General features: G+C 44.1%; 1 protein-coding gene across 1 annotated transcript in view; it reads right to left on the minus strand.

Annotated features, from left to right (window-relative positions):
• BOD1L1 (biorientation of chromosomes in cell division 1 like 1) overlaps positions 1–21,255 on the minus strand; it is a 68,191-nt gene extending 46,936 nt beyond the window's left edge. The window contains exons 1-9 of the mRNA XM_060247271.1: positions 21,013–21,255; positions 13,329–13,453; positions 11,541–11,731; positions 9,346–9,927; positions 8,656–8,799; positions 7,906–8,075; positions 5,859–5,973; positions 3,609–3,753; positions 2,947–3,022 (exon numbers count right to left, since the gene is read on the minus strand). Of these exons, the coding sequence (XP_060103254.1) occupies positions 2,947–3,022; positions 3,609–3,753; positions 5,859–5,973; positions 7,906–8,075; positions 8,656–8,799; positions 9,346–9,927; positions 11,541–11,731; positions 13,329–13,453; positions 21,013–21,255 (1,791 nt within the window). The remainder of the gene's footprint in view (positions 1–2,946; positions 3,023–3,608; positions 3,754–5,858; positions 5,974–7,905; positions 8,076–8,655; positions 8,800–9,345; positions 9,928–11,540; positions 11,732–13,328; positions 13,454–21,012) is intronic.
• Between the last annotated feature and the right edge of the window lie 2,569 nt (positions 21,256–23,824).

Below are 23,824 nucleotides of genomic sequence, written 5' to 3' on the forward strand. Positions count from 1 at the left end.
AGAATTCCAAGTGCCAAGAAAAACTCAAGACAATATTTGAACAGACAGCTCATTTCAGTAAATATCTAAGAATTCTACTTTAACGTAGGAAAAAAGTCAATAAGTATCAGTTTTGTAATGAGGGCATCTAAGAAACAGTGGCCTTTGTCCAAATGCTTTTTGAAGACGTAAGTTTTGAAGACTTAATGGCACTTAAGTCTTCTTACAAGGGGACAGTAATTCCCACTGTAGTCCACTAACCCTCCTCTGTGACACTTTGGTCTGGGGTGGGGGGACCCTCAGCACAGGGGACAAAGTGGGAATCAGCAGTGGGACAAGAAAAGAGGAGGGCAACCAAGATGATTAGAGGGCTGGAGCACCTTTCCTAGGAGGAACGACTGAAGAGTCTGGGATTTTCCAGCTGAGTTGAGGGGAGACATGATAGAGGTTTATAAAATTATACATGGAGTGGAGAGAGCTGGCAAAGAGAAAGTTTTCTCCCTCTCCCAAAATATTAGAACTCAAGGGTGTCCAATGAAGCTAATAGGCAGTAGGTTCATGATGGACAGAAAGAAAGACAGGTTGCTCGCCTGTATCTGACGATCTTCAAGCGGTCATCTGTGCGGTGCCTCTGTTTGGGAAGTTTCCAAAGCCTAGATTTTCGGCGGGCTTTCCCTCAGCTCCGGGCAGCAGACATCCACTGCGCATGCCTGGAGCTGAGAGGAACCCCGCCCCCACCTCACGTGCCTGAGGATTGTGCCACTGAGAGGTTAAGAGCCGACTCCAATCGATACGTCTTCAGTTGGGTCAGTTGATTTTTGAGGGGCCTGGCGAGCGAATTGAGCACAGTGTGTGTGAGAATCAACTCTGTGGTGTTCTCTGAGGCAGAGCAGGCACTTGTGGTGGCCCTCAGATGGCAGGATTTTAGCGTTATAAGAAACACAGCATTTAAAGAAAGCAGATCCTTCCATACAGTTCCCCAAGCCAACAGAAATAGCGGGAAGGAGAAGGGCAAGGATGAGGGACTGAGGAGAAAATAAAAAACAGTGATGAGGTTCTTCTTTTTTAGGTAGAACAAAACGATGAAAAGGAGGAACAAAGAGAAAAAAAAAGCTTATCTGACAAGAGCATCGAACAGAGAGCCGGAGACTGGAAAGAAGAAAAAAATCCAACCAGCCGGCAGGTGGTAAGGAAGGAATTGAGGTGAGGGGCAGAGTTCCCCTCAGCTTCAGGCATGCGTGGTGGATGCCTGCTCCCCAGAGCTGAGGGAAAGCCTGTCGAAAATCCAGGCTTTGGAAACGTCCCAAACAGAGGCACCGCGCAGGCGCAGTACCCAGAAATGCACAGAGACCACAAAGAAGATCCACTACTTTACACAAACAGTGATTAAAATGTGGAATTTACTGCCAGAGAATGTCGTGATGGCCACAGGAATAAGCTACCTGAAAACAGGATTCGGTAGATTCATGGATGATAAGTCTATCAATGGCGACTAGCCAGGGTGACTGAGAGAAACCTCCATATCCAGACCTGCTAAATCTCTGAATCCCAGAGCCAGAAGGCAACATCAGGGGAAGGTCTCAATGTCTATACCCTACTGCTGGCTGTCTCAAGGAATCGGTTGGCCACTTTGTGAGATGGGATGCTGGACTAGATGGACGATTCGTCTGATCCAGCAAGGCTCCTCTTACGTTCTAATGAGAAAATCAGCAAAAATTTCCCTCTCCTCTTAAGAAGAAGATATTGGATTTATATCCCGCCCTCCACACCGAAGAGTCTTAGAGCGGCTCACAATCTCCTTTACCTTCCTCCCCCACAACAGACACCCTGTGAGGTAGATGAAGATATTGGATTTATATCCCACCCTCCACTCCGAAGAGTCTCAGAGCGGCTCACAATCTCCTTTACCTTCCTCCCCCACAACAGACACCCTGTGAGGTAGATGAAGATATTGGATTTATATCCCGCCCTCCACTCCAAAGAGTCTCAGAGCGGCTCACAATCTCCTTTACCTTCCTCCCCCACAACAGACACCCTGTGAGGTAGATGAAGATATTGGATTTATATCCCGCCCTCCACTCCAAAGAGTCTCAGAGCGGCTCACAATCTCCTTTACCTTCCTCCCCCACAACAGACACCCTGTGAGGTGGGTGGGGCTGGAGAGGGCTCTCACAGCAGCTGCCCTTTCAAGGACAACCTCTGCCAGAGCTATGGCTGACCCAAGGCCATGCTAGCAGGTGCAAGTGGAGGAGTGGGGAATCAAACCCGGTTCTCCCAGAGAAGAGTCCGCACACTTAACAACTACACCAAACCGGATCTCCTTTAAGTATCAGCAAGAAACTTTAAGTATCAGCAAGTTCCCTCTCCATTTATCATGGGACTGAAACCAGTGTTTCTAACTAAGTGAAAACATTATCAGCAAATGTTTATACTCAGGGATCATTTTGTAGAAAAATAGATGGCGGAGCTCATTAGCATATGCCGCCCCCTCACCAGCCAAAAGCAACCCGACACAAGAAAAGAGAGCGCTGGATGAACAAGGCTAGCTTGGGCTGGGTAGAGATCCAGCCAGCCCAATCAGGCCTTGTTCTCCTGGGTCACCCCCCCACACACACAGTCAAAAGGCCAGCAAGCCACCCGCCACCCAGAATCACATAAGTAGTGGAGAAAGCGTGGTGTGGGCTTCTCCAGGGGTTAATGAGAGCTGCTGGGTGTGTGGCAAAGCCTCTGGTACCTGGTCGGCTGCCCGTTCTCCTAGCCCAGGGATTGTTATGCAGCTGTGCCTACTATTCAATGGACAATGTAGGTGGGGAAGAAGAGAGGGAACCCTCAGAAAGGTTCAGGAGCTGTGTTCATGTGAGCTCCTGCTGAATCTGAGGCCTGCTTATACTTCAAAATTTTGAGAGAAGACAAACTATCAAATTTCACAGCGGAATAGTTTTTACAAGATTATAACAGAAGACATACTTCATTTGTCTTCTGAGGTTCTCTGAGCTCTTCCTCCTGCTGTTCATATTTCTTCTTTCCACCTTCATCATTATGTCTGAAACAGGCAAAAGAGAAAGCAATTTTAATTCCTTACATCCTTTTGAATTAACGATTTAAACAGGCGTAGGAAAACCTATTTGCCACTTTGTATCAGACAAGTGCTAGAGAAGACTCTTGAGAGTCCCTTGGACTGCAAGATCAAATCAGTCAGTCCTAAGGGAAATCAACGCAGACTGTTCACTGGAAGGTCAGATGCTGAAGATGAAGCTCAAATACTTTGGCCACCAAACGACCAGGGAGCACTCGCTGGAGAAGATCCTGATGCTGGGAAAGACAGAAGGCAAAAGAAGAAGGGGACGGCAAAAGATGAGATGGCTGGACAGCGTTACTGATGTAACTAACACAAATTTGAGCAGACTTTGGAGGATGGTGGAAGACAGGAGGGCCTGGCGTGACTTTGTCCATGGGGTTGCAAAGAGTCGGACTCGACTGTGCGACTGAACAACAACAAATCAGACAAGCAACAGCTTTTAGTGATTTAAGTGATGTCAACACAGACCTTGTTAAAAGCAAATATATTTTAATATGGGAGGGAAAAGCAATGTAATTTAATTTCTCATATAAGAAAAAAAATTGAGTACCTTGACTCCCTTCTTCTTTTCCTGCTTAATGCCACCTTTTTCTCTAAAAACCTCTGTTCTTTCAGCACATCTTTAATGCTGGCACCGCTGGCTTTTGAATCAAGGGCTCTGCTGGAAGACTCTTCCACATTTTGACTGCTTTTGCCTAAAACAACATAGTAAAAAAAAAATATCTGAACAGCACTACTATAGGGCACCACCTTGCTGGATCACGGGAATGCTGTAGTCCTACTTTATTATTGATTTCAGTAAGGTTCCACATAATATTCTTGTTGAAGTTGGTAAGATGCGATTTGGATCCTATTACTGTTCGGTGGATCTGTTACTGGTTGACAGATTACACCCAAAGAGTGCTCGTTAATAGTTTCTCATCCTCTAAGAGAAGAGTAACAAGTAGAGTGCCTCAAGGATCTGTCCTGGAGTCTATTTTGTTTAATATCTTTATAAATGATTTGGATGAAGGAAAGGAAGGAATCAAAGATTTCAGGTTTTCACGGCTGGCATCATCATTAGGGTTTGTAGACTCTTTCGGGCTCAAGTGCCGTGTTCTACTGGAGAAAGTTTTCCTTCCAGACGTTTCGTTCTCAGCTGCGGAGAACATCCTCAGTGGCGTTGCAACCGGAGCAGGCGTTCTGACTTTCTTGGCTGCTGTGCATTGAGTGAGGCCAGGGCTGCTGGAGAGCTGCTATTTCTAGGCTGGAGGGGGTGTGGTGAGAGGGCAATTGGTTTGTGAATGTACCCATTGTTTGGTGGGGCTTCCTGGAAGGGTGGTGATAAGGAAATGTGACCATTGTTCTGTGTTGATTGCTGGGAGGGTTGGAAGGGGTGTGAAGATAAGGAAGATGGTTGTTGATTGTGCTGATTGTTCTCTGGAATGTGCTGGTTGTTCTGTGACCTTCTGCAATTTGTAGTCTGTAGGGTGTTTTGCAGAGCTGGATACCAAGAATGGTGGATGGAAATGCCTTCCATCCAAATCAGCACAATCAACAACCATCTTCCTTATCTTCACACCCCTTCCAACCCTCCCAGCAATCAACACAGAACAATGGTCACATTCCACAGCCAGTTTCCTTATCACCACCCTTCCAGGAAGCCCCACCAAACAATGGGTCAGAACGCCTGCTCCGGCTGCAACGCCACTGAGGATGTTCTCCGCAGCTGAGAACGAAACGTCTGGAAGAAAAACTTTCTCCAGTAGAACACGGCACTTGAGCCCGAAAGATTCTACAAACCCTAAAGGAAGGAATGCTTATTACATTTGCAGATGATACTAAATTGGAAGGGGTAGCAAATATGGTAGAAGAGAGTCAGGAAACAGGATGATCTTGACGGGCTGGAAAACAAGGGTAGAACAAACAGAATGCATTTTAATGCAGATAAATATAAAGTTCTGCATTTAGTTAAGAAAAATCCAATGCATAATTACAGGATGGGGGAGATTTGTCTTGGCAGTAGTATGTGCGAAAAGGAACTAGGGGTCTTGGTGTGAAGTGTGAAGATACTGCAGTGTGAAGCAGTATCTAAAAAGGCAAATGTGATTTTGGGCTGTATCAACAAAAGTATAGTGTCCAGACCACACAAAGTGATGGTATAACACTTAACTCTACTCTGGTTAGACCTCACCTAGAGTACTGTGTTCACTTTTGGGCACCACAATTTAAGAAGGATATAGACAAGCTCAAACATGTCCAGAGGAGAACAGTGAAGATGGGTCTGGAGTCCAAGTCCTATGAGGAAAGGTTGAAGGAGCTGGGTATGTTTAGCTGGAGAGACGACAACTGGAGGTTTTCAAACAGAGGCTAGATGGCCATCTGATAGCAATGCTGATTCTGTGAACCTGGGCAGATCATGAGAAAGAGGGCAGTTCTCGTGGTCCCTTTTTATACTCCCAGGAAAATGCTGTTTACCACTTTGGGGTCAGGCAGTAAATTTTCTCCAAGCCAGTTTGGCCAGGAATCCTGGAGAGGCCCTCCCCCTCTTATTGTTTCATCTTCTGAGCTTCAAGCAGGGGTCACTAGGGGTGTGGGGAGGGGTACCTGTGAATTTCCTTCGTTGTGTAGGGGGTTGGACTAGATGACCCTGGAGGTCCCTTCCAACTTTATGATTCTATTTTTACATTACTCTCTTGATTGCCAGAAAAACTTTTTAGAGGTCAAACAGGATTTCACTCTTGTATATACAACAGAGACAGACAAGAAGAGATTAAATGAGACAGCACAAAGAGCATTAAGTTTACACCCCACCCAGCACCTTGAATGCCTGTTCTCAAGGTTTTTGTTTTCTCCGCAGCTTTCTGCTTCCGCTTTTCTTCAAGTTTTTCTCTGTTAAGTCTTCTCCTTAAAAGTCTCTCTTCTTTTTCTTTAGCCTGAAGACAACAGAAAGGCAAAAGTGTTATAGGCATGGCCAAAAGGGCGCCTGGGGTCTTTTCAGCTTTCATACGAACATATGGAGCTGCCATATACTGAATCAGACTCTTGGTCCATCAACGCCAGTCTTGTCTTCTCAGACTGGCAGTGGCTCTCCAGGGTCTCAAGCTGAGGTTTTTCACACCTATTTCCCTGGACCCTTTTTAGTTGGAGATGCCGGGGATTGAATCTGGGACCTTCTGCTTATCAAGCAGATGCTCTACCAATGAGCCACCATTCCTCTTTGAGTAGCAGCCCCTAAACCTGCCCCGTCCTCACCGCCCAGAACGTTGCAAGGTTAACTGCAGTGCTTCCCACTGTGTGGGGAAGCAGGTCAAACAAGCAGCTCCTGACCTCCATGCTGTTGCACTTTGCATGTTCAGGAGATGCTGTATACGGCTGAGTCCGCACTTTACTGCATAGGTGTTTTAAAATTAAAAGGAGATCCACTCTAAAAGGTGAAATTGCACCTTCTTTCTGAAAATCTTAATTGCTGTGTTTTTATATTTTGGTATGCACATTTTAGTTTCAGTTTAAATTGTTTTAATAAAGTGTGCTGTTTGTTTTAATGATTTTTAAGATGTGTTTTTATTATGTATATTTTTAATACATTAGCTGCTTCAGTGGTCCTGATGAGGGCAAAAATGGGGGGAAATACATTTGTAAATAATAAAGTCTAATCAAGTTCAAGGTTCTGGTCCTCAATGGTCTGAAACCTGTGTACCTTTGGGACCACCTCTCCTGGTACACCCCAGAAGAGCACTGCACTCAGTGGAACAGAACTTTCTGGTAGTCCTTGGCCTGAGGGATGTCTGGCTGTCCTCGACTGGAGTCAGGGCATTTTCAGCCCTGATGCCAACCTGCTGGACTCCTTGCCGAATAACACCCATGCCCTGTAGGACCTGATGCAGTTCCGCAGGCAAGGCAGAGATGTTCCACCAGAAGCGATGGTCTCATCCTTCTGGCATTCCCATCCTCTGCCTCCCCCTACATGAAACAGTGGCACTACTGAATTCTTTAGTGCCATCTCTTAGGCAATTAGTGCATGTGTCTTTTAAAGATTTTTTTATTTAAAATTTAACATCAGATACAAAGACAAACCAGAGACAACCAACTGTCGTATGCCAAACAGACTATCACCTTACAAAGTTCCAATAAATATGTTCCAATAAATACTTCACAATACAAAGTTCCAATAAATACTTCACAATACAATAGGTGTGAATATCGCAAAAAATTAAGCCACAGATAATTACGCCAATCAGGAGAAAGTTGGTGTCAAAAGGTCATAGTAAATAATCAAGCATCGGTTAATTAACATAGTAAAACTTCTATAACACATTTCTGATCACAAAGATCTTTGTTACGAGCAATGAATTTTAAAACAGGGTAACAGAAATTATAATAATGAAGGCAGAGTATGGATCTTTATTTGAGCTCTATATCAATATGCTTTCCCTTGGTAGATAATCCCATCTGTCCTGTACCAAATCTTTAGAACGGGAGGGTGGGAAAGGGAGATTCCAGGAGGAGATGATTGCAAACTGCAGCAGCGCATAATTTAGAAATCAATCTTTATTAATTTGGGGGATTCGGGGATCTTCCCATAAGTTTAGCAACAGTACGTCAGGATGTAATGGAATAAAGAGACCTGTGATGATAGAAATTCGGCCTTGAATCAATGACCCAAATTTATGGATGGGAGGGCAGAACCACCAACAGTGGAGAAAGGAACCAGGAGACCCACATCTTTTTCAACACGTGGAATTGGTGCTTTTATTGCTTTATACTATTTTAAAATTATATTTGTCATGAATTTACTACGTTGTACACTGCCCTGAGCAGGAAGCGCAATCTAAAATCCAATGAAGCAAACAAACAATCGAACTTACAACTGACTGGCGGCGCTGCTCTACCGTTCGTTCATCATCAGAATCGCTATAGTATTTCGAATAAAGGTAAGGCTTGTGGACGTAAGCATGTCGGCCAGATTTTGTTTTTTTATCATTGGGTTCACCGGCCTCCGGCCTTGTTTTAATCTGGCTGTGGTCCTCTTCTTCATCTAAAGCAATAAGAAGAGCATGAAGGCGATTTAGAAGAAAGCCACGTTTAAATTCTGATGAAGGATGGAATCTATTGTGTCATGCACCATATTCCACGAGAGCAAGTGCTGCTTTCCTGGCCCTTCCTTCTCACTGTACGCCCTTCTGTGCTTCCTAGAGTCGGATATCAGACCAAACAAAACAAAAAAAAAAGATTTGGTCCACTGACCAGTCAAATATTATCAAATACATTTAAAGCATCGATCTTCTTAGAGCTAAGAGAGACGTTTTACTCATCACTGGCTATATGATTGCAAAAGCAACACCGTCGAAGCCACGGAAACAACTTCTTAAAAAGGATCACTTGTGCTTGAAGTTTACAGTTGCAGTAGATGGACAGCAAGTAAAGCTTCACTAGACTCCACGTCTGCTCCAACTGCAGCGGGCCTGAGGAACAAGCAGTTCTCTCTCTGGTCCATTAACAAATGGCACTGGCCTGGATCCAGCCACACAGCTGGGAGGGGCAGAAGCATTTTGGTGATCCCCGCCCCACCCCCCAATTGTACAAACTCCAGTATTAGTTTGGAACTTCTAACTTACCATCAGAAATAATCTCTCCTTCTTCTGTGCTGTCTGAAAGCACAAGTTCCTCTTCGCTTTCTTCTTCAAAGGAAGAAAGGTCACTAGTATGCACAGAGCTAACTGTGATATCACTGAGTATCTCTGTATCAGATTCCTCCAAAACTAGTTTAGAAAGAAAGAAAGAATCAATGCTATTTCTAAATACTTAAAACCCACACAAGCCCATGTACTAACAGAAGTGGACTTCTTTTGGTTTTTTGCCAATTTTCCATCCAGGCTACAGTCAGCAATTAATGCTTCTCCAATAGAATAAGGACATGAATGAGAAACAGATGGACTAAATAGTAACACAATAGACAAAAAAACTGTATCACAGCATTCTCCATCCCCAAGGAGCTCACTGTTTTACCTTTTGATGTTTTGTTGGGGAAATCTGCTGCTAATATTTTGTTGCCATTTGCAGTTACAGTCTTATGAACGTATAATCCAAATATACACATTTAAGCAGATTTCTGGCTTCTTAAAAATATAACATTTAAGCAGATTCCTGGCTTCTCAAAAATGTACCATCACATTATAAACAGAAGAAAACAATGCTTCTCAAAATATGCAGTTACCAATATTTAGTTATCCAGAGCAGAACTTTTTCAGTCAACCCTCCGCCCCCCAATCTCATCATCCCTCACCCACCCAGTATCGCATACTCACTGTCTTTTGTACTCTCACTTGCTTTGTGTTTACTACTGTTTTTGTCCCCAGCTGTCTCTCTCTCCTTTGTCACCTTTTCTTCTCGCACTTTCAGAATGTCATCGTTCTTTTTCAAGTGGTCCAGCTTCTTGTCTGTTTTTTCCTTTTTCTCTTTCTTCCTCTCTTTCTCACAGCTCTCTGGCTTCCTCTCTGCCAGCCTGCTCTTCTGCTCATCCCCTTCCTGCACGACATCCTTGCTTGGGCTGATCAAACCTGGAGCTTCTTTTGGCACAGTTTTTCTTTCTTCACTCGAAGAGAAGTTAATTACCTCTTCCCCGTTTGTTACAATTTCTGCACTTTCTTCGGCAGAGTTACATGGTTTCTCCCCATCCAGCATATCGTCAGCATTTCGCTCTCGCTCAATCCCACCATCTACGCTCTGCTGAGACGACAGTTTCCTTGAAGTTCTGTCAGTGGCCTTGGAAGTCACGACCTCTGTGGAAGCCCTGGCAGCACTGGCCTCTTGGTTGAGAGAAGTTATGGTTTCCAGAATGGACATGGCATCACTAGCCACATCCGCACTAGAAGTGGCAACAGAAACTCCTTTGAGGAAGATACAGGGAAATGTAATGTGAGCACTGTTGGACAGGCTACATCTGAGAAAACTACTCTCACGCTAACCCTATATGGCCGAGGACCTGCCTACCTGAAGGACCGTCTCTCCCCATACGAGCCCCAAAGAGCACTGAGGTCAGCAGGGAAGAACAAACTGACTGTCCCTGGGCCAAGGGAGGCAAAATTACAGACTACACGGGCACGGGCTTTCTCCGTGGCAGCCCCGTGCCTGTGGAATCAACTCCCGGAGGAGGTGCGGGCCCTGAGGAATTTAGATCAATTCCGCAGGGCCTGCAAGACCATCCTCTTTAGACAGGCCTTCTCAGAATGCTGACAGAGGATGGCTGAACGGAGGATCCAACAAAGTGATTCTTTAATGATTCTTGCCACCATTTCAATATGTAATAGCGCCCGGAACACCTCTGCTGCTGTTAAGTTATAGATTATATATGTTATAGATTATATATGTTGGATTAGTTCTTAAAATGTATTAACTATGTATATTATTAACTATGTATAATCTTAATGCTGTTTTATAATTTTAATGTGTTTTAATTACTGTATCTATATCATGTCTTATTGAATGTTGTTAGCCGCCCTGAGCCTGCCCAGGCGGGGAGGCCGGGATACAAATAAAATTTAATAATACAAATAAAATTTAATAATAATAATAATAATAATAATAATAACAACAACAACAACAACAACACATTCAGGCGCTATAGCAAAAAGCAGATTGTTCCCCCTTCTCTTAAGAGGCCTAAACATAAACATCAGATTGATATATGCTCAGTCAAATGTCAGTAAATTGTAAATACACACCAGTCATTCCTAAGATCTGTAGACAACAAGAGGGAAATATTAGATTTTGATGTGATTACTATTAAGTTTCAAAGGCAACAAGTGTGTCCAGTAAATACACACATCCTTTTCATGAGATATGTACGTGTTAGGGAAGTTTCTCATGGCACCCCTGTAAATATTCAAAAACAAACCTGACATCTTATATTTACCAGCAAATGTTAACACACATCAAGTCTCTGGCATTTACCACAAAATGTATGATGATAAATTCAAAATGACCTGAAATACAGACTTCCAAAGACGGACAATAGTTTAAGTTGACCCCTCAGCTGAAATAAAGCTCAAGGACACTTATCATCCCTGGGAGCAGCAGGGAGGCCCAGTCTTTGTACAGTGGTGTGTCTACGTCACTGCCCACATGACCCGGAAGTGAGGTTGGGGTAACACTCTGGTATTTGGCCAAAAACTCTACGGTAAATTTGGCTTTGATCATAAAGTTTTTGCCCAAATACCAGAGTGTCGCCCGAATGTCCCGTAAGTGATGTCACTTCTGAGTCACATGGGTAATAATACTAGAGCTCCCTCTTTTTCTGAGTGAGTTCCCCCCTGCCGGCCAGCTGGCAGGAAGGTGGGGCCTGGGAGCAGGGGAACTCTGCCTTCACCAGGGGATCTGGCAGTCCTACTGTCACATCACATCCATTAACATCACATCAATAAAACCTGGAGCTGAATTTTCGGACCCAGTATTAAAGACTCAATGGTGTGTCGGTTTTGCCAAGGGCAATGGAAAGACATACCTGGCATGGTAAGAGAAGCATCTGGTTTCTCCTCAAGTTGTGTTGTGCTGGGACTGGCTTCCTCTTTATGATTTAATGTGGCTAAGAACTCGTGGACAGCTTTTTCCACTTGTGGTCTGAATATATGATTGATCTTTGGGTCTACAACTTGAGAAATTATTCTGTCAATCCCAGATTCTAACATTCCCGATCTGAAACAAAATGATAAAACACAGGAATAGGGTTTTTTTTTCCTTTTGTGGGGGTGGGGTTTGGAAGTCTGCACTGCTCTGATCCACTGTGCTTAAAATAAGCTCCCTAAAGGGAAAAATGTCAGTGATAACATCGAGCATTGATACACGCACAAATAGTGCATTTGAAGTATTCAGTGCCTCAGCATAATTCTCAGCAGTCCCTACAACAGCATTATAAAGGAAGCCAGTATTTTCCTCCCCATATTGCTGGGGGGTGGGGGGAGCAAGAGAGTGGTTAGCTTAATAGCACCTTCAGAGCAGTAACACAGGCAAGAGCTGAATTCTTTATGATTTACAGCAGGAAGCTTCCCTCCTTTCTATAAAAGAATTGCAATAACAATCTCAGCCTTATTGAATTGGGGTTAGTATTTGGCTAGCAATCATGGCAGGGGCGAATGAACAGGCCATGTATATACAATGGTATACTGGGCTAATATTTTGAATTTGTTTCTCTCACACCAGCTATGTATTTTTCATTACCTAGTAAATAAAACTTGCAGTCCTGATACAAAACCAACTGGTGCTACATAGACATAACCACAGCAATTAGACAGCTTCTGTTTACAATAGAAAGCTTCTGAAAAAAACTGCTCATTCATAAAGGCTGAAAAAGCAACACCAATTTTATAACATTCCTCAAAACAACTATGCATGCCTGGAATCATCAGCCAGTGCATGTTTCATTTTATTATTAATGGCCTTATTGTGTAGAGGCAGAAGCTAGTAATATATCTAGCCACTCTGTGCATGAATTGTGCAGGAGCGAAAAGTGAGATATTTAAACAACGTGGAAGATCACAGTCACGGCCCCTATGTTTTGAACATATTTCCTAGCATTTGTCACAGTCTGAGATACTCTTAACAACCTTCTTGTCCCTCTGAATATGTGTAGTTAGTATTATTTGTTGAAGGCAGTATCAAGGAGGTATCAAATAAATTTGGCAATTTTTATGGACTTTTAAAAAGTACCATTCAATACATTTCAACTACTGAAGGTCATTTTGTACTGTAGAGATGAAAGATGTGAACCTACACCTACGATTAGTTTTGATGATTTTTTTTTTAAAAAATGAAGCAGTTGAAAAATATTTACCATTGTTTAATGCTACAATTTCGCTTTTCAACTTCTTTACTCTAAGGAAAATACACATACATGTGCATGATCCCATTGTTTTTGGAAAAGTGCAAACGTTACTTGGGAAAAAAAAAAGTGAAGTGCCTCCTGCAAAAAAAAAAGATCTCGTCCAAAGTATGTTGGGCAGGACCCAAAGGATTGTGGAAGTAGCTCCACGAAAAGAGGCCTTCAGATCAACAGAAACACCCACCGCTCCTGTTTCTGACAGTCATGTTCTTTTAAAACTAAAAGTAATTTTGTTGAAAATTTGATGATGCATGGAGGTCAGCTGGTGATGAGGCAGGGAGAGGCACACTCAGAATTCCACCTTCCCCAATGACCCTTTGGACCCCAACCGCGTCTAGTGTCTCTCAGTTCAGCTACCTCAGAGGAGCTCTTCTTTATACAACAAACACTGACAGGCTTATAAGACTGACTTACTTGAGAACCTGTTGCCTGATATTATTCCGCAGCTGGTTTTTGTTCAGGTGAGGACTCCATGTGTGAGTTGCTAGGTGGTTGGAAACAAAGTTGTCAACCCGCTGCCTTAAGTTCTGATACGCTGGCTGAAAGGAGAGGGTATGAAAGATCCAAAGAATAATATTTTAGTTTTGGCGAGTTTGGGCACAATCCATGTCTTAGAACTGGGTCAATGAAAAGAGATAAAGAGACACACAATAAATTGTTCCCCTCAACAGAAAATATATTTTTTAAATTAAGAATATCTTTTCTGCAAATAATTTGAAAACAAGACACAGGGCTTCACCTGCTAAGACTATCTGGTTCTTTTTTTAACCATAAGTCCTAAAGGTGAAGGCCTAAAAAAAATTGGGAAAACAGGAATATTTTCCACCCTCTTCCCACCATAACTGTTTTCCATTTTTTTCTGATGGGAAAATTGGGGGGACTACTCTTAGGAGATATTGTAATTCAGTATGAGTAAAATGCTTGTAAAACCAATGTTCTCAAATGGGTTAGCTGTCCTTTACTTCCAATAACAAGACAATCTACATCATTAGACAATAATTAACAGACATGCGTAATACTCAAATCTGGCCTGTTTCAGGTTTCTCCAGCATGTGAAAGAAATTGTCCCTGGTGAACTCCTAACTCCATGGATATAAAACTGAAAGCCCATAATACCCCGGAAGAACCGTCCCCCCTTCAAGTCACAGCCTTGTGAACTGCCGGGGGCGGGGGATCAGGTGAGCTCTGAATGCATCTGACACATGTATTTTTTCTTTTATGCACTATTTATTCTCTCTTCCTAACTGACAAAAAGTAACAAATGTTTACACACTGTAAAGGGCCCTGCTTGCTGTTCCGTCTTTGTGAGCACGCACAATAATGGTTCCATGTACTAAGTTACACAGACTGCACTTTTATATGCGAAACGCTGCAATTTAAGTCTTTGAAGAAACCATGTACAGCACATATATCCCCCCCCACCGAAAATATGGCAACCTCATGGCTTCCAAATTGTACTTCTTCACCTTTGGCAGAACTAAAAGGAATGACAGAAAAGAGCAAGAGTACAGTAGCCCCTTAAAGGCTAACAACATTTGTGGCGGGGAAGGAGCATACCCTGTGTGAGAAGTGACGCACGAAAGCTCACCCGCTGCCACGAATGACAAAGGGGCTACTGGACTCTCTGTTCTTTTCTACTGCAACAGATAAGACAAACACAGCTACCAATCTCAATCTATCACCAAAAGAAACAATGCAATGCTCCCCGCCACTGAGTGGGAAACAGAGGGCCGCATTCTGGTCAGAAGTGAAATAATACTCTGGTCAAACCGCTTCATTTCTACATAATTCATAAAGTAATTGGGGGGGGGGCAGCTGGTCAATCTCCTCCCCCTCCTGGGCCTGCATGGCTACTGCTGGACAGTCCAAGGGGGTCACCTCCTTGTCTCCTGACAGCTGCGGGTAAATTGAGCCCTTGCACTTCCTCAAAATGCTGCCCACCAAGTAATTGGGGGGGGGGGCTTCACCCATGAAGCTTCTCATGGCAGGCTGGCTCATGGTGTCCTCTAAAGCCCTGGTTTCAACAAGGGCCCCACAGAAACCAGCTGTGAAATTCACACCACGAGTGGGGCAGGAATGGCAAAGAAGCAATTTGTCACCAGCCTTCCTTCCTCACACCCTCAGGCACTAGCTTGGCTGCAGAACAGATGAGGACACGGGAGCACTGGGGCTGCTCCTTAGCCTCGCTAGCTATTGCTCTTTTTCCTTAGGCAAGAGAAAGCATAAAGCGGCCACTGCAGCCGTGGCATCCTTGGGAATAGACCACACGGATAGGTAAAATGGATCACAAACAGGTCACAATCAGGGCAGGGCCCCAGATGACCTTCGGATAATCACAGCAGGCTTGTGAGAGGAGTGCGCTTAAAGCACATCTAACATGTCAGACCAAGAGAGCTGTCAATGAAGGGAGTCGGTTGATCTCAATGCCCAGGGCAACTGTTAGCAAGATGTTATGAAGAAAAGTGCACTTAATACAAGTACCAAAACCATCAAGATCTCCCCCTGCCCAAACCCCCCACTTTAAGTCCTTGGGTATCTAAATGCCCTGACCAGGACAGCTTTGGATAATCAACGAATGGGAGACCCTGCAGTCAGGCAAAGACAAACCACCTCTGTCCATCTCTTGCCTTGAAAACCCAGAGGGGTCAGGCTATAAGTCAGCTGCGACTTGATGGCACTTCCCACCATCACACACAAACAGACCCAAAGCATGAAGAGAAATTGCTACTGCCACATCAGCCTCCTCTTGACTAGTGTCTGAAAGGAGAACCACCACCACAACAGCAGCAGTGTGGTTTTGCAGGCGCGCACGTATCTGATGAAGTCCATATCAAGGAACAGGCTTGCTCAGGAGGTGGGGGGCTCTCCTTCCTCGGAGGTTTTTAAACAGAGACTAGATGGTCATCTGACAGCAATGAAGATCCTGTGAATTTAAGGGGTGGTGTTCGTGAGTATCCTGCATTGTGCAGGGGGTTGGACTAGATGACCCTGGAGGTCTCTTCCAACTCTATGATTCTGTGATATATAAAATATCTACAGATAGCTAATAGTGACATGTGGCCCACACCTGTGGACATCTAAAACCATGTAACAGGGCCACACCAACCCTAAACAGATTTTCCTGTGAACTTGAGGGATCTCCCAGGTTTGCAGAAAAATCTGAAATTTTTCAAAAAATACATTGGGAGGTTTAAATTCCCTACAAATATAAAAGTTGCCTGAGCAGGTGCACAGAATGTGCTTACTGTGCTTCTGTGGTAGTTGTTGCTGGAATCCACCCTGGGCCTGGCCAGCGGCCATTGGGAGTCACTCCAAGATGTTGGGAGCTGCTCCAGGTCTGGCCCCAGAAGGCTCCGGGAACCACTACGAGCTTGGAGCAGCTCCCGGACATCATCGCAGCTACAGCTGGCTTCAAAGGCTGGTGCTGGGGCCTGGAGGTGGTCTGAATTCAGCAATAGGGTAGGGGTATAGGATCTCTCCCCCCACCACTTGTAGGTTCTAATGTTGATTTGCTAATGAGCTCATTATACTGGATTGCCTCAGGCTTGTATCTCTTGCCCAGAAAATCATGACGACGGATTGAATAGGGCATTGGGCGGGATCTGGCAGACATGTTCCCCACTGTCATAAAGCCTCCCTGGTGACTTTGGGGCAGGCAAATCTCTCAGCCTACCTTGCTTGGCTGTTGTGAGGATAAAATGGAAAAGAGACTGATGCACATATCCGGAGTTCCTTTGAGAAAGGATGGGATGAACATGTTAAATACATATATATCATTGGAAGTAAGCGATAGTTAAGAGGCTGACTCTAGTAACTTAACTATAGTACTATTTTAAGCTAGGAAATCTCTGGTTCAGATCTACCAACAAGCATGAAGTTCACCAAGGGAACTTTAGTTCCCTTACACAAGCTCCTATCTGCAATTGGCCATGGCCAAGCAGCTGAATCCAGACAAGACAGTGGTCACGCTAGACTGGAAGGAAGACACTTGGGAAAGTTTGGATCCACTCGTGATGTGTGGAGTTGGCATCTGCAGAGCAGGTTAGGAACTTAGGGGTATTCATTAACTCAAAATAAAACTAAAGAGCAGTGGCACACTGAACAATGTTTATTTCAATATGAGCTTTAACTTATAAAAGCTCATAAGGGAATAAATGTTATAAAAACATAAGAACTTAAGAGAAGCCATGTTGGATCAGGCCAATGGCCCATCCATCCAACACTGTGTCACACAGTGGCCAAAAAACCCAGGTGCCATCAAGAGGTATGTTGGTCTTTAAGATGACACTGGACTTTTATTTGCTACCACAGACTAACCAAGCTGCCCCTTTGCAAACTCATGGATTCAGCCTTTCTAGCTGAAGGCAGGTTGGTGAGGTGGGCAAGAAGCTTCTACACCTGCATCTCTTTCACCACCTCTTTCCTATCCTAGACTCAGACAATCTGGCCACACTAATCCATATTTTCGTTCAAAACTTTTCCTGGACTGGAGCCCACCTTGAGGGACTGTCTCTCCCTGTATATTTTCCTGTGCCAGCTGGAGCCTTCAGCCTGCAACCTCCTGGGGGCTCCCTCATTACAAGTAACCCACCCAGCACCAGTGAGGGCCCCTGCTTTCTCAGGACCATCTCTGACTTTATGGAATGAACTCCCCAAGGTGGTGGCGGTGGGGTGACATCCTTGGAAATTTTCAGGAGGCTCTCTAAAACTAATTTTACTCACCAGAGCTTTTAACAGAGTATATACCTCAAACATTCTATTAGGTGTTGTGGAGGAAACTGGATTTCATTGTTATCCATTTTTTTAGCTATATATTGTAAACCACTTTGAACCATAAGGATAAATGTTATATGAATCCTTTAATAAACCTTATTGCCTTGTACTCCAATATCACTAACATACAAAGAACTCTTGTAAAGGTTTCAGCTGCATGTCAACAGGAAATAAGTAAAATGAGATTTATGCTGCCATTAACTTACCTAGAATTGTGAAGGTGTGTGTGTGATGGGGGGGGGGGATCAGGAAAAGAAATTTCTTCTGCAAGGACGCTCTCCCCCCACTTCTCCAATATTAAAGAAATTTGGCTCACACTGAAAAACCCTCCAATGAAATATTTTCTATTTTGGAACAAGCATAAGCTACTAGTCCTATTATGACTATATAAATCTGTTTGTGCCCAAATATCATTCTTTTTTTGCTACAAAGATATATGGGCTAAAATAGCAGAAGGTGCTGCTCTCTTTGTAGTACTGGGCACATTTGCAATTTTACCTGCAGAAAGCTAAAAGGGGAGCTGCACCAAGGCAAAACAATGATGAAGAAAAAGCATCCATCTTTTGAGGGGGAGTTAAAAAGAATCTAAAAGATTCTCCCTGGCAAAGCTGCCCATGAAATACACATGGTCTGGAAAATGACTAAAAATTCATTTACCTCTGCATCAGTTTGTTTCCATCTTCATTCTGCTGGAAGCTAAACCATTTATACTAAACATATGAACCTGTTCCACTACGAATTTTCTGTAAAAGCAATAAGGTGTATCCTCCCCTCACCACTTCCAGAAAAAAGAGGGTTATTTTCCCTTCTTCAGAACTTCAGGAAATTGAACATCTGATATGGAAATAGTTTATAGAATCACTGTAGGGCCTACCTGTTTGCTTTGGCCTAGGCTCAGGTTTAAGTTGGAAAAGGACAAGAAAATTTAACTTAGATGAAACTTTATTTGAGATAAACTTTTAACAAGTGTCTGAAATCTCAAGTGATCAGTCTGAGTTAACAGACATGCCTAGAAAGTTGTACTTTTAGCAAAAACATGACTGATGAAGAATAGGTCTTTTCTTTTAGTCATGACAATGACATGGAACTCGTGTGTTCAAAAGCAGTACACATCAATTAGCTACTGAGCAAAAATAGGTGAAGGCCTTTACTTTGATGCCCTGCTAGCTCTAGAAGACTGGAGTTTAGCTGGACTTTGGTCTGAATAATCAAGGTAGTTCATTAAAAAAACTCCAATTCTTTAGTGCAATTCCAAATCAACTTGATTCAGCTGATCTAAGTTGGTAGGCAGGTGTTGCCTTCCTCCTTCAGTACTCCATGTGTGTTCCTCCCAAAGCTGCATGGTCAGTGGATGTGGACAACCATCCCAAATGGAAGGGAAACCTAGCCTCAAGCATTATTTACCTTATTAGCCACCTTTCTGTATGAAAGGTGCACCCAAGGAGATTTCACAACAGCTTAGGATGCCTTGCCACTTGACTCACACAGGTGGTCAACTAATATCTAGGAGGTAGCACCTTACTCTGGAACTAGAGGCTCATATGATTCAGTAGTCCTCTGTGCAAGGAAAAATGCACAGAGAAGGGGCATAACCCCAAAACAAAAACCACACAATACCTTTTATTAAAGCTAACTTAAACAAAACACAGGCTGCAAACTTTTTCCCAAGCTAGATATTTAAACCAACAAAGAGTGGTGATGGAGATCTTCCAGCCAAAGTTAGGGAAAGGATGAAACTACAACTCTTCTCTCCAACTTATTACATAGAAATGTTTAGGTTTTTTACAAAACCCAGAAGTATATGCCACCATGTGAGCCAGTTCACTTCTGTACAGAACAGGTACTGCTCAGATTTACCCCTCCCTGAGAACTAAGGCAATAAAACTAATGGGCAGATATGGAATGAAAGAGAAAGCAAGGTTCCTTGCTCTGGGGTGCTGGCTTGCATCTCCACAGAAGCCACTAGGCTTGGATTGTTCCCCAGGCAATCTCTATAGTCCATCTTGAGCAAGATGAGATTCATGGAGAAATCTACTATGGCGATCCCTGGCCCAAAAGATGTCCAGCTGTCTTCAACCAACCCTGGCTCTGGCTTGGTGGAAGTCTCTACCTCCGGACCTCTGGGTCCTGTGGGACTTAGTTCAGTTCTACATGGCATGTAAGATAGAGATGTTCCACTACGCCTGCAGCTGAGGCAGCAATGACTTTCACAATATCCAGCCTACCATCCACCCCCTCTGGAGGGAGAGAAATAACAGTACACACCATTATCATTGGTCCAGGTAATGCCTATTGATTTGTTGATTATCTTATATTTTAATCCATAGTATGTTTTTAATACATACTGTAGATTAAAATATAAAATAAATAATTCCCCCACCCCGACCCTGAAATCTTATTCATTTACACATTTGTATCTCAATTTCCCCTCTACAGCTTACAAAATTGCACCCCCCCCTCCTCCTTAGTTCAGACTGAGAGCGTGCGCCTGGCCCAAGGTCACCCAGCCAGCTTCCACGGCAGAGCGGGCATCAGTCCCGGAGTCTCCCAGATCCTCAGCCACTACTTTGCCTTAGAACAGGGGTGGCCAAACTGTGACTGTTTCACACACATTGTGTGGGTCTCGAAGCCCCCCCCCCCCCCCGCTACGTTGGCCAGTTTGGAGAAGGCATCTGTCTCTTTAAATCATTTCATATGAACATATATATGAAGCTGCCTTCTACTGAATCAGACCTTTGGTCCATCAAAGTCAGTATTGTCTTCTCAGACTGGCAGCGGCTCTCCAGGGTCTCAAGCTGAGGGTTTTCACGCCTATTTCCCTGGACCCTATTTAGTTGGAGATACCGGGGATTGAACCTGGGACCTTCTGCTTCCCAAGCAGATGCTCTACCACTGAGCCACACTCCCTCCCCTGACCAGCAGTGGCTCTCCAGGGTCTCAAGCGGAGGTTTTTCACGCCTACTTGCCTGGACCCTTTTTAGTTGGAGATGCCAGGGATTGAACCTGGGACCTTCTGCTTCCCCAGCAGATGCTCTACCACTGAGCCACACTCCCTCCCCTGACCAGCAGTGGCTCTCCAGGGTCTCAGGCGAAGGTTTTTCACACCTACTTGCCTGGACCCTTTTCAGTTGGAGATGCCAAGCAGATGCTCTACCACTGAGCCACTGTCCCTCCCCAAGCCAAGCGACCTGGTGGCTTGGAGAACGCATTTAAAGTTGTCCCCCTTCTACCCCTCGCTCTGCCATCTCTTTGCTTCCCTTCTTGCGGCTCTTCCCTCGAGCAAGTCCCCCCCGCCCCACAGACCCCCCTTCCCGCCCCCTCGCACCTTGGTGTCCACATCGGCCAGGCAGTCGCGGCGGAACTGGTCGAAGAGGCCCTGGCTCTTGAGGCGGTTGAGGATGAGCGAGACCAGCTCGGGCTCGGCGGCGGCAGCGGCGGGGCCGGAGGAGGGGCCGGGGAGCGGCGGGGGCGGCGGCGGGGGCGGAGGGGGGGGCGGCGGGGGCGGCTGGGCGGGCGGGGAGGCTGCCGCGGGGGGGGCGGCGGCGACGGCGCTCCCGCTGCTCGACATGGTGGCGGCGGCGGCGGCACCCTCTCCTCCCTTCGCTCCCCCGGAAGCGGAAGGAAGCGCGAGACGGAAGTGGCTGCCACCGAGGCGAAGGCGAAGAAAGGCAGATGTGTCCCCCCCTGACGGCCGAGCGGGTCCGAGGAGTGCGCGTGCGCAGAGACGATCGGCCCGCCCACGCTCCAATGAGCTTCCAAGGCTGACCGCGGCTCCGCCCCCGAGCCTGGAAGGAGCTTCGCGTTGAGCGGGGGAGGGGGGGGGCTGCAGGCGGGGCATGAGGAGGCGGGCCACAGGGCGGATGATTAACATGTGGAACAAGGGTGATTAACATGTGGAATTCACTGCCACAGGAGGTGGTGGCGGCCACAAGCATGGCCACCTTCAAGAGGGGTTTAGATAAAAATATGGAGCACAGGTCCATCAGTGGCTATTAGCCACAGTGTGTGTGTGTGTATACATTTTTTGCCACTGTGTGACACAGAGTGTTGGACTGGATAGGCCATTGGCCTGATCTAACATGGCTTCTCTTATGTTCTTATGTTCAGCTATTTGGATCAAAGATATCTTTGATATTGATTCCCCCCAGTTTTTAAGAAAAAACACTGAATATCCCCTGTTGTGCATCAAATGTTGTGTTGTGTGCAGAATTTGGAAGCAAAAGCAGGTCTCTCTGCCTTCGAACTGAGACTGAAATTGTTCTTTGAGGATGATGGCTTGCTAGCCACTCTGAAAAGGGATACCCACAGATAGATTTGGATGAAAGTCCTAGATGAGAAACTGACATCGTTGTAATGTTGGCTAATATATTTCTGATATGGGCAAATCCAAAACGTTTTTTAGAATAAAAAAGCTCTTAGAAATTGATTACAGCAGTTTGATCTTAAGAGCCCACCAAGTTTGCTTGCCCCTGTCTTTTGGGTTTTTTTTTCAAAATCTATACCCTTCCTACATGTGCAATATTTGCACAGGCCGCCCCCCCACTCCAATTATAAGATTTAGTTAAGAGACATACCTTTTTTTGACAGCACCATACTTCTCACAGCACGTGCTCACAGCATAGCTCACAGGGATGAATTCATTTCAGTGATTTAACTACATTACACCCTCTTGCCTTTCAGGAAACCACACCATTGTAGTTTAAAAGGTAGGATAACTTTTATTCACCCTGCAGACAGACGGCTACTAATTCGTACACCTTTCCAAAATTAAATTTCACCACAAAATTCAATATAATAATAATAATATAATAATAACTTTTTTTCAAAATAATATATTTAGGGCACCAGGGTGACCTCCTAAGTTCTCTACAAAGTTCTATGAAGTGTCTGAAGTCGACTGATCAAATACAGGGAACGGTGGATCACAAGTTACAACACAATGAACCTATAACTTTAAGATCAGTCTGTGTTCCAATGAATGCTTGTATCTTTTAAAAGCTCAATGATGCATGGTTTTAAACAGAAGAATATGCAAAATAAGCAACTGTGGTGTTTTTATGTCCACTTGCTATGTATAAAAATGATGTTTTACTGTAAACTGCGTTGAGCAGCAAGGAAAAGCAGTATAGGGTGGCTAAACTCGTATAACATAAGAGCCACATAGAATAAACGTCAGACGTTTGAGAGCTGCAAGGTAGGAGGGCAAATAGGAGGAGGGAAAAAGAGGTGGAAGGAAAGCAACTTTAAATGTATTCTCCAAGTTGCTGGCTGGCTTGGTTTAGCAAAGTGATTTAAAGAAAGAAATGTCTCCTTTAATTTTCAAAAAGTTTTATTAGTTTCAGGAAAAAAAAGAGAGGGATAGGGATTGGGAAATAGAAAACACAATATATTCCGGTATTATTTTGCATAAGAATACTTTCAAAGATCATAATTCTACAACAACTTAATATAAATAGTCCCCTACTATTTTTGTCTCAACTACACCAAATCCATTTCACGTTTTATAGCATACTCTTTTTGTTAAAATTATCCAGTAATTTTGACAGTTCCAATAGGGACAGGTTTTATAAGATAGTATACAGGGGAAAAAGGAAAAATAAGTTCACATCAGAGTCTTGGTTATTCACATCAGAGTCTTGGTTATTTAATCAGGCATAGAATTTAATCCAATATTTTCTTGCTGCTTCTTTAGATTTCCCAGTCAACAACTGGGATAAGAAGTCCAATTTTGCTGTTTCCAAAACTTTTCCCACTAAATCCATTTTCGGGGGAATTTCCTGAGACTTCCATCTTTGCGCCAAAAGGATCCTAGCTGCTGTGTTAAAATGCACCAACAAGTGCCTCATCTCTTTGGAATAATCCTCAGGGAATATGTTCAATAAAAATAGTTCTGGTTTAAAATAAATCTGCGTCTTGGTGATCTTCTGTAGTATTTCATGACCCATTTTCCAATAGTTTTTCACAGTCTCACATGTCCACCACATATGAAAAAAGGAACCAATCTGTTTGGTACATTTCCAACACTTGTTGGACATATTAGTATAAATCTTACACAATTTCTGTGGTGTCAGATACCATCTATAAAACATCTTATATAGATTTTCTTTAAAGGTTACTGACCTAGTTAATTTGACATT

The sequence above is a fragment of the Heteronotia binoei genome, chromosome 9, assembly GCF_032191835.1.
Source record: "Heteronotia binoei isolate CCM8104 ecotype False Entrance Well chromosome 9, APGP_CSIRO_Hbin_v1, whole genome shotgun sequence".
Classification (NCBI taxonomy): Eukaryota; Metazoa; Chordata; class Lepidosauria; order Squamata; family Gekkonidae; genus Heteronotia; species Heteronotia binoei.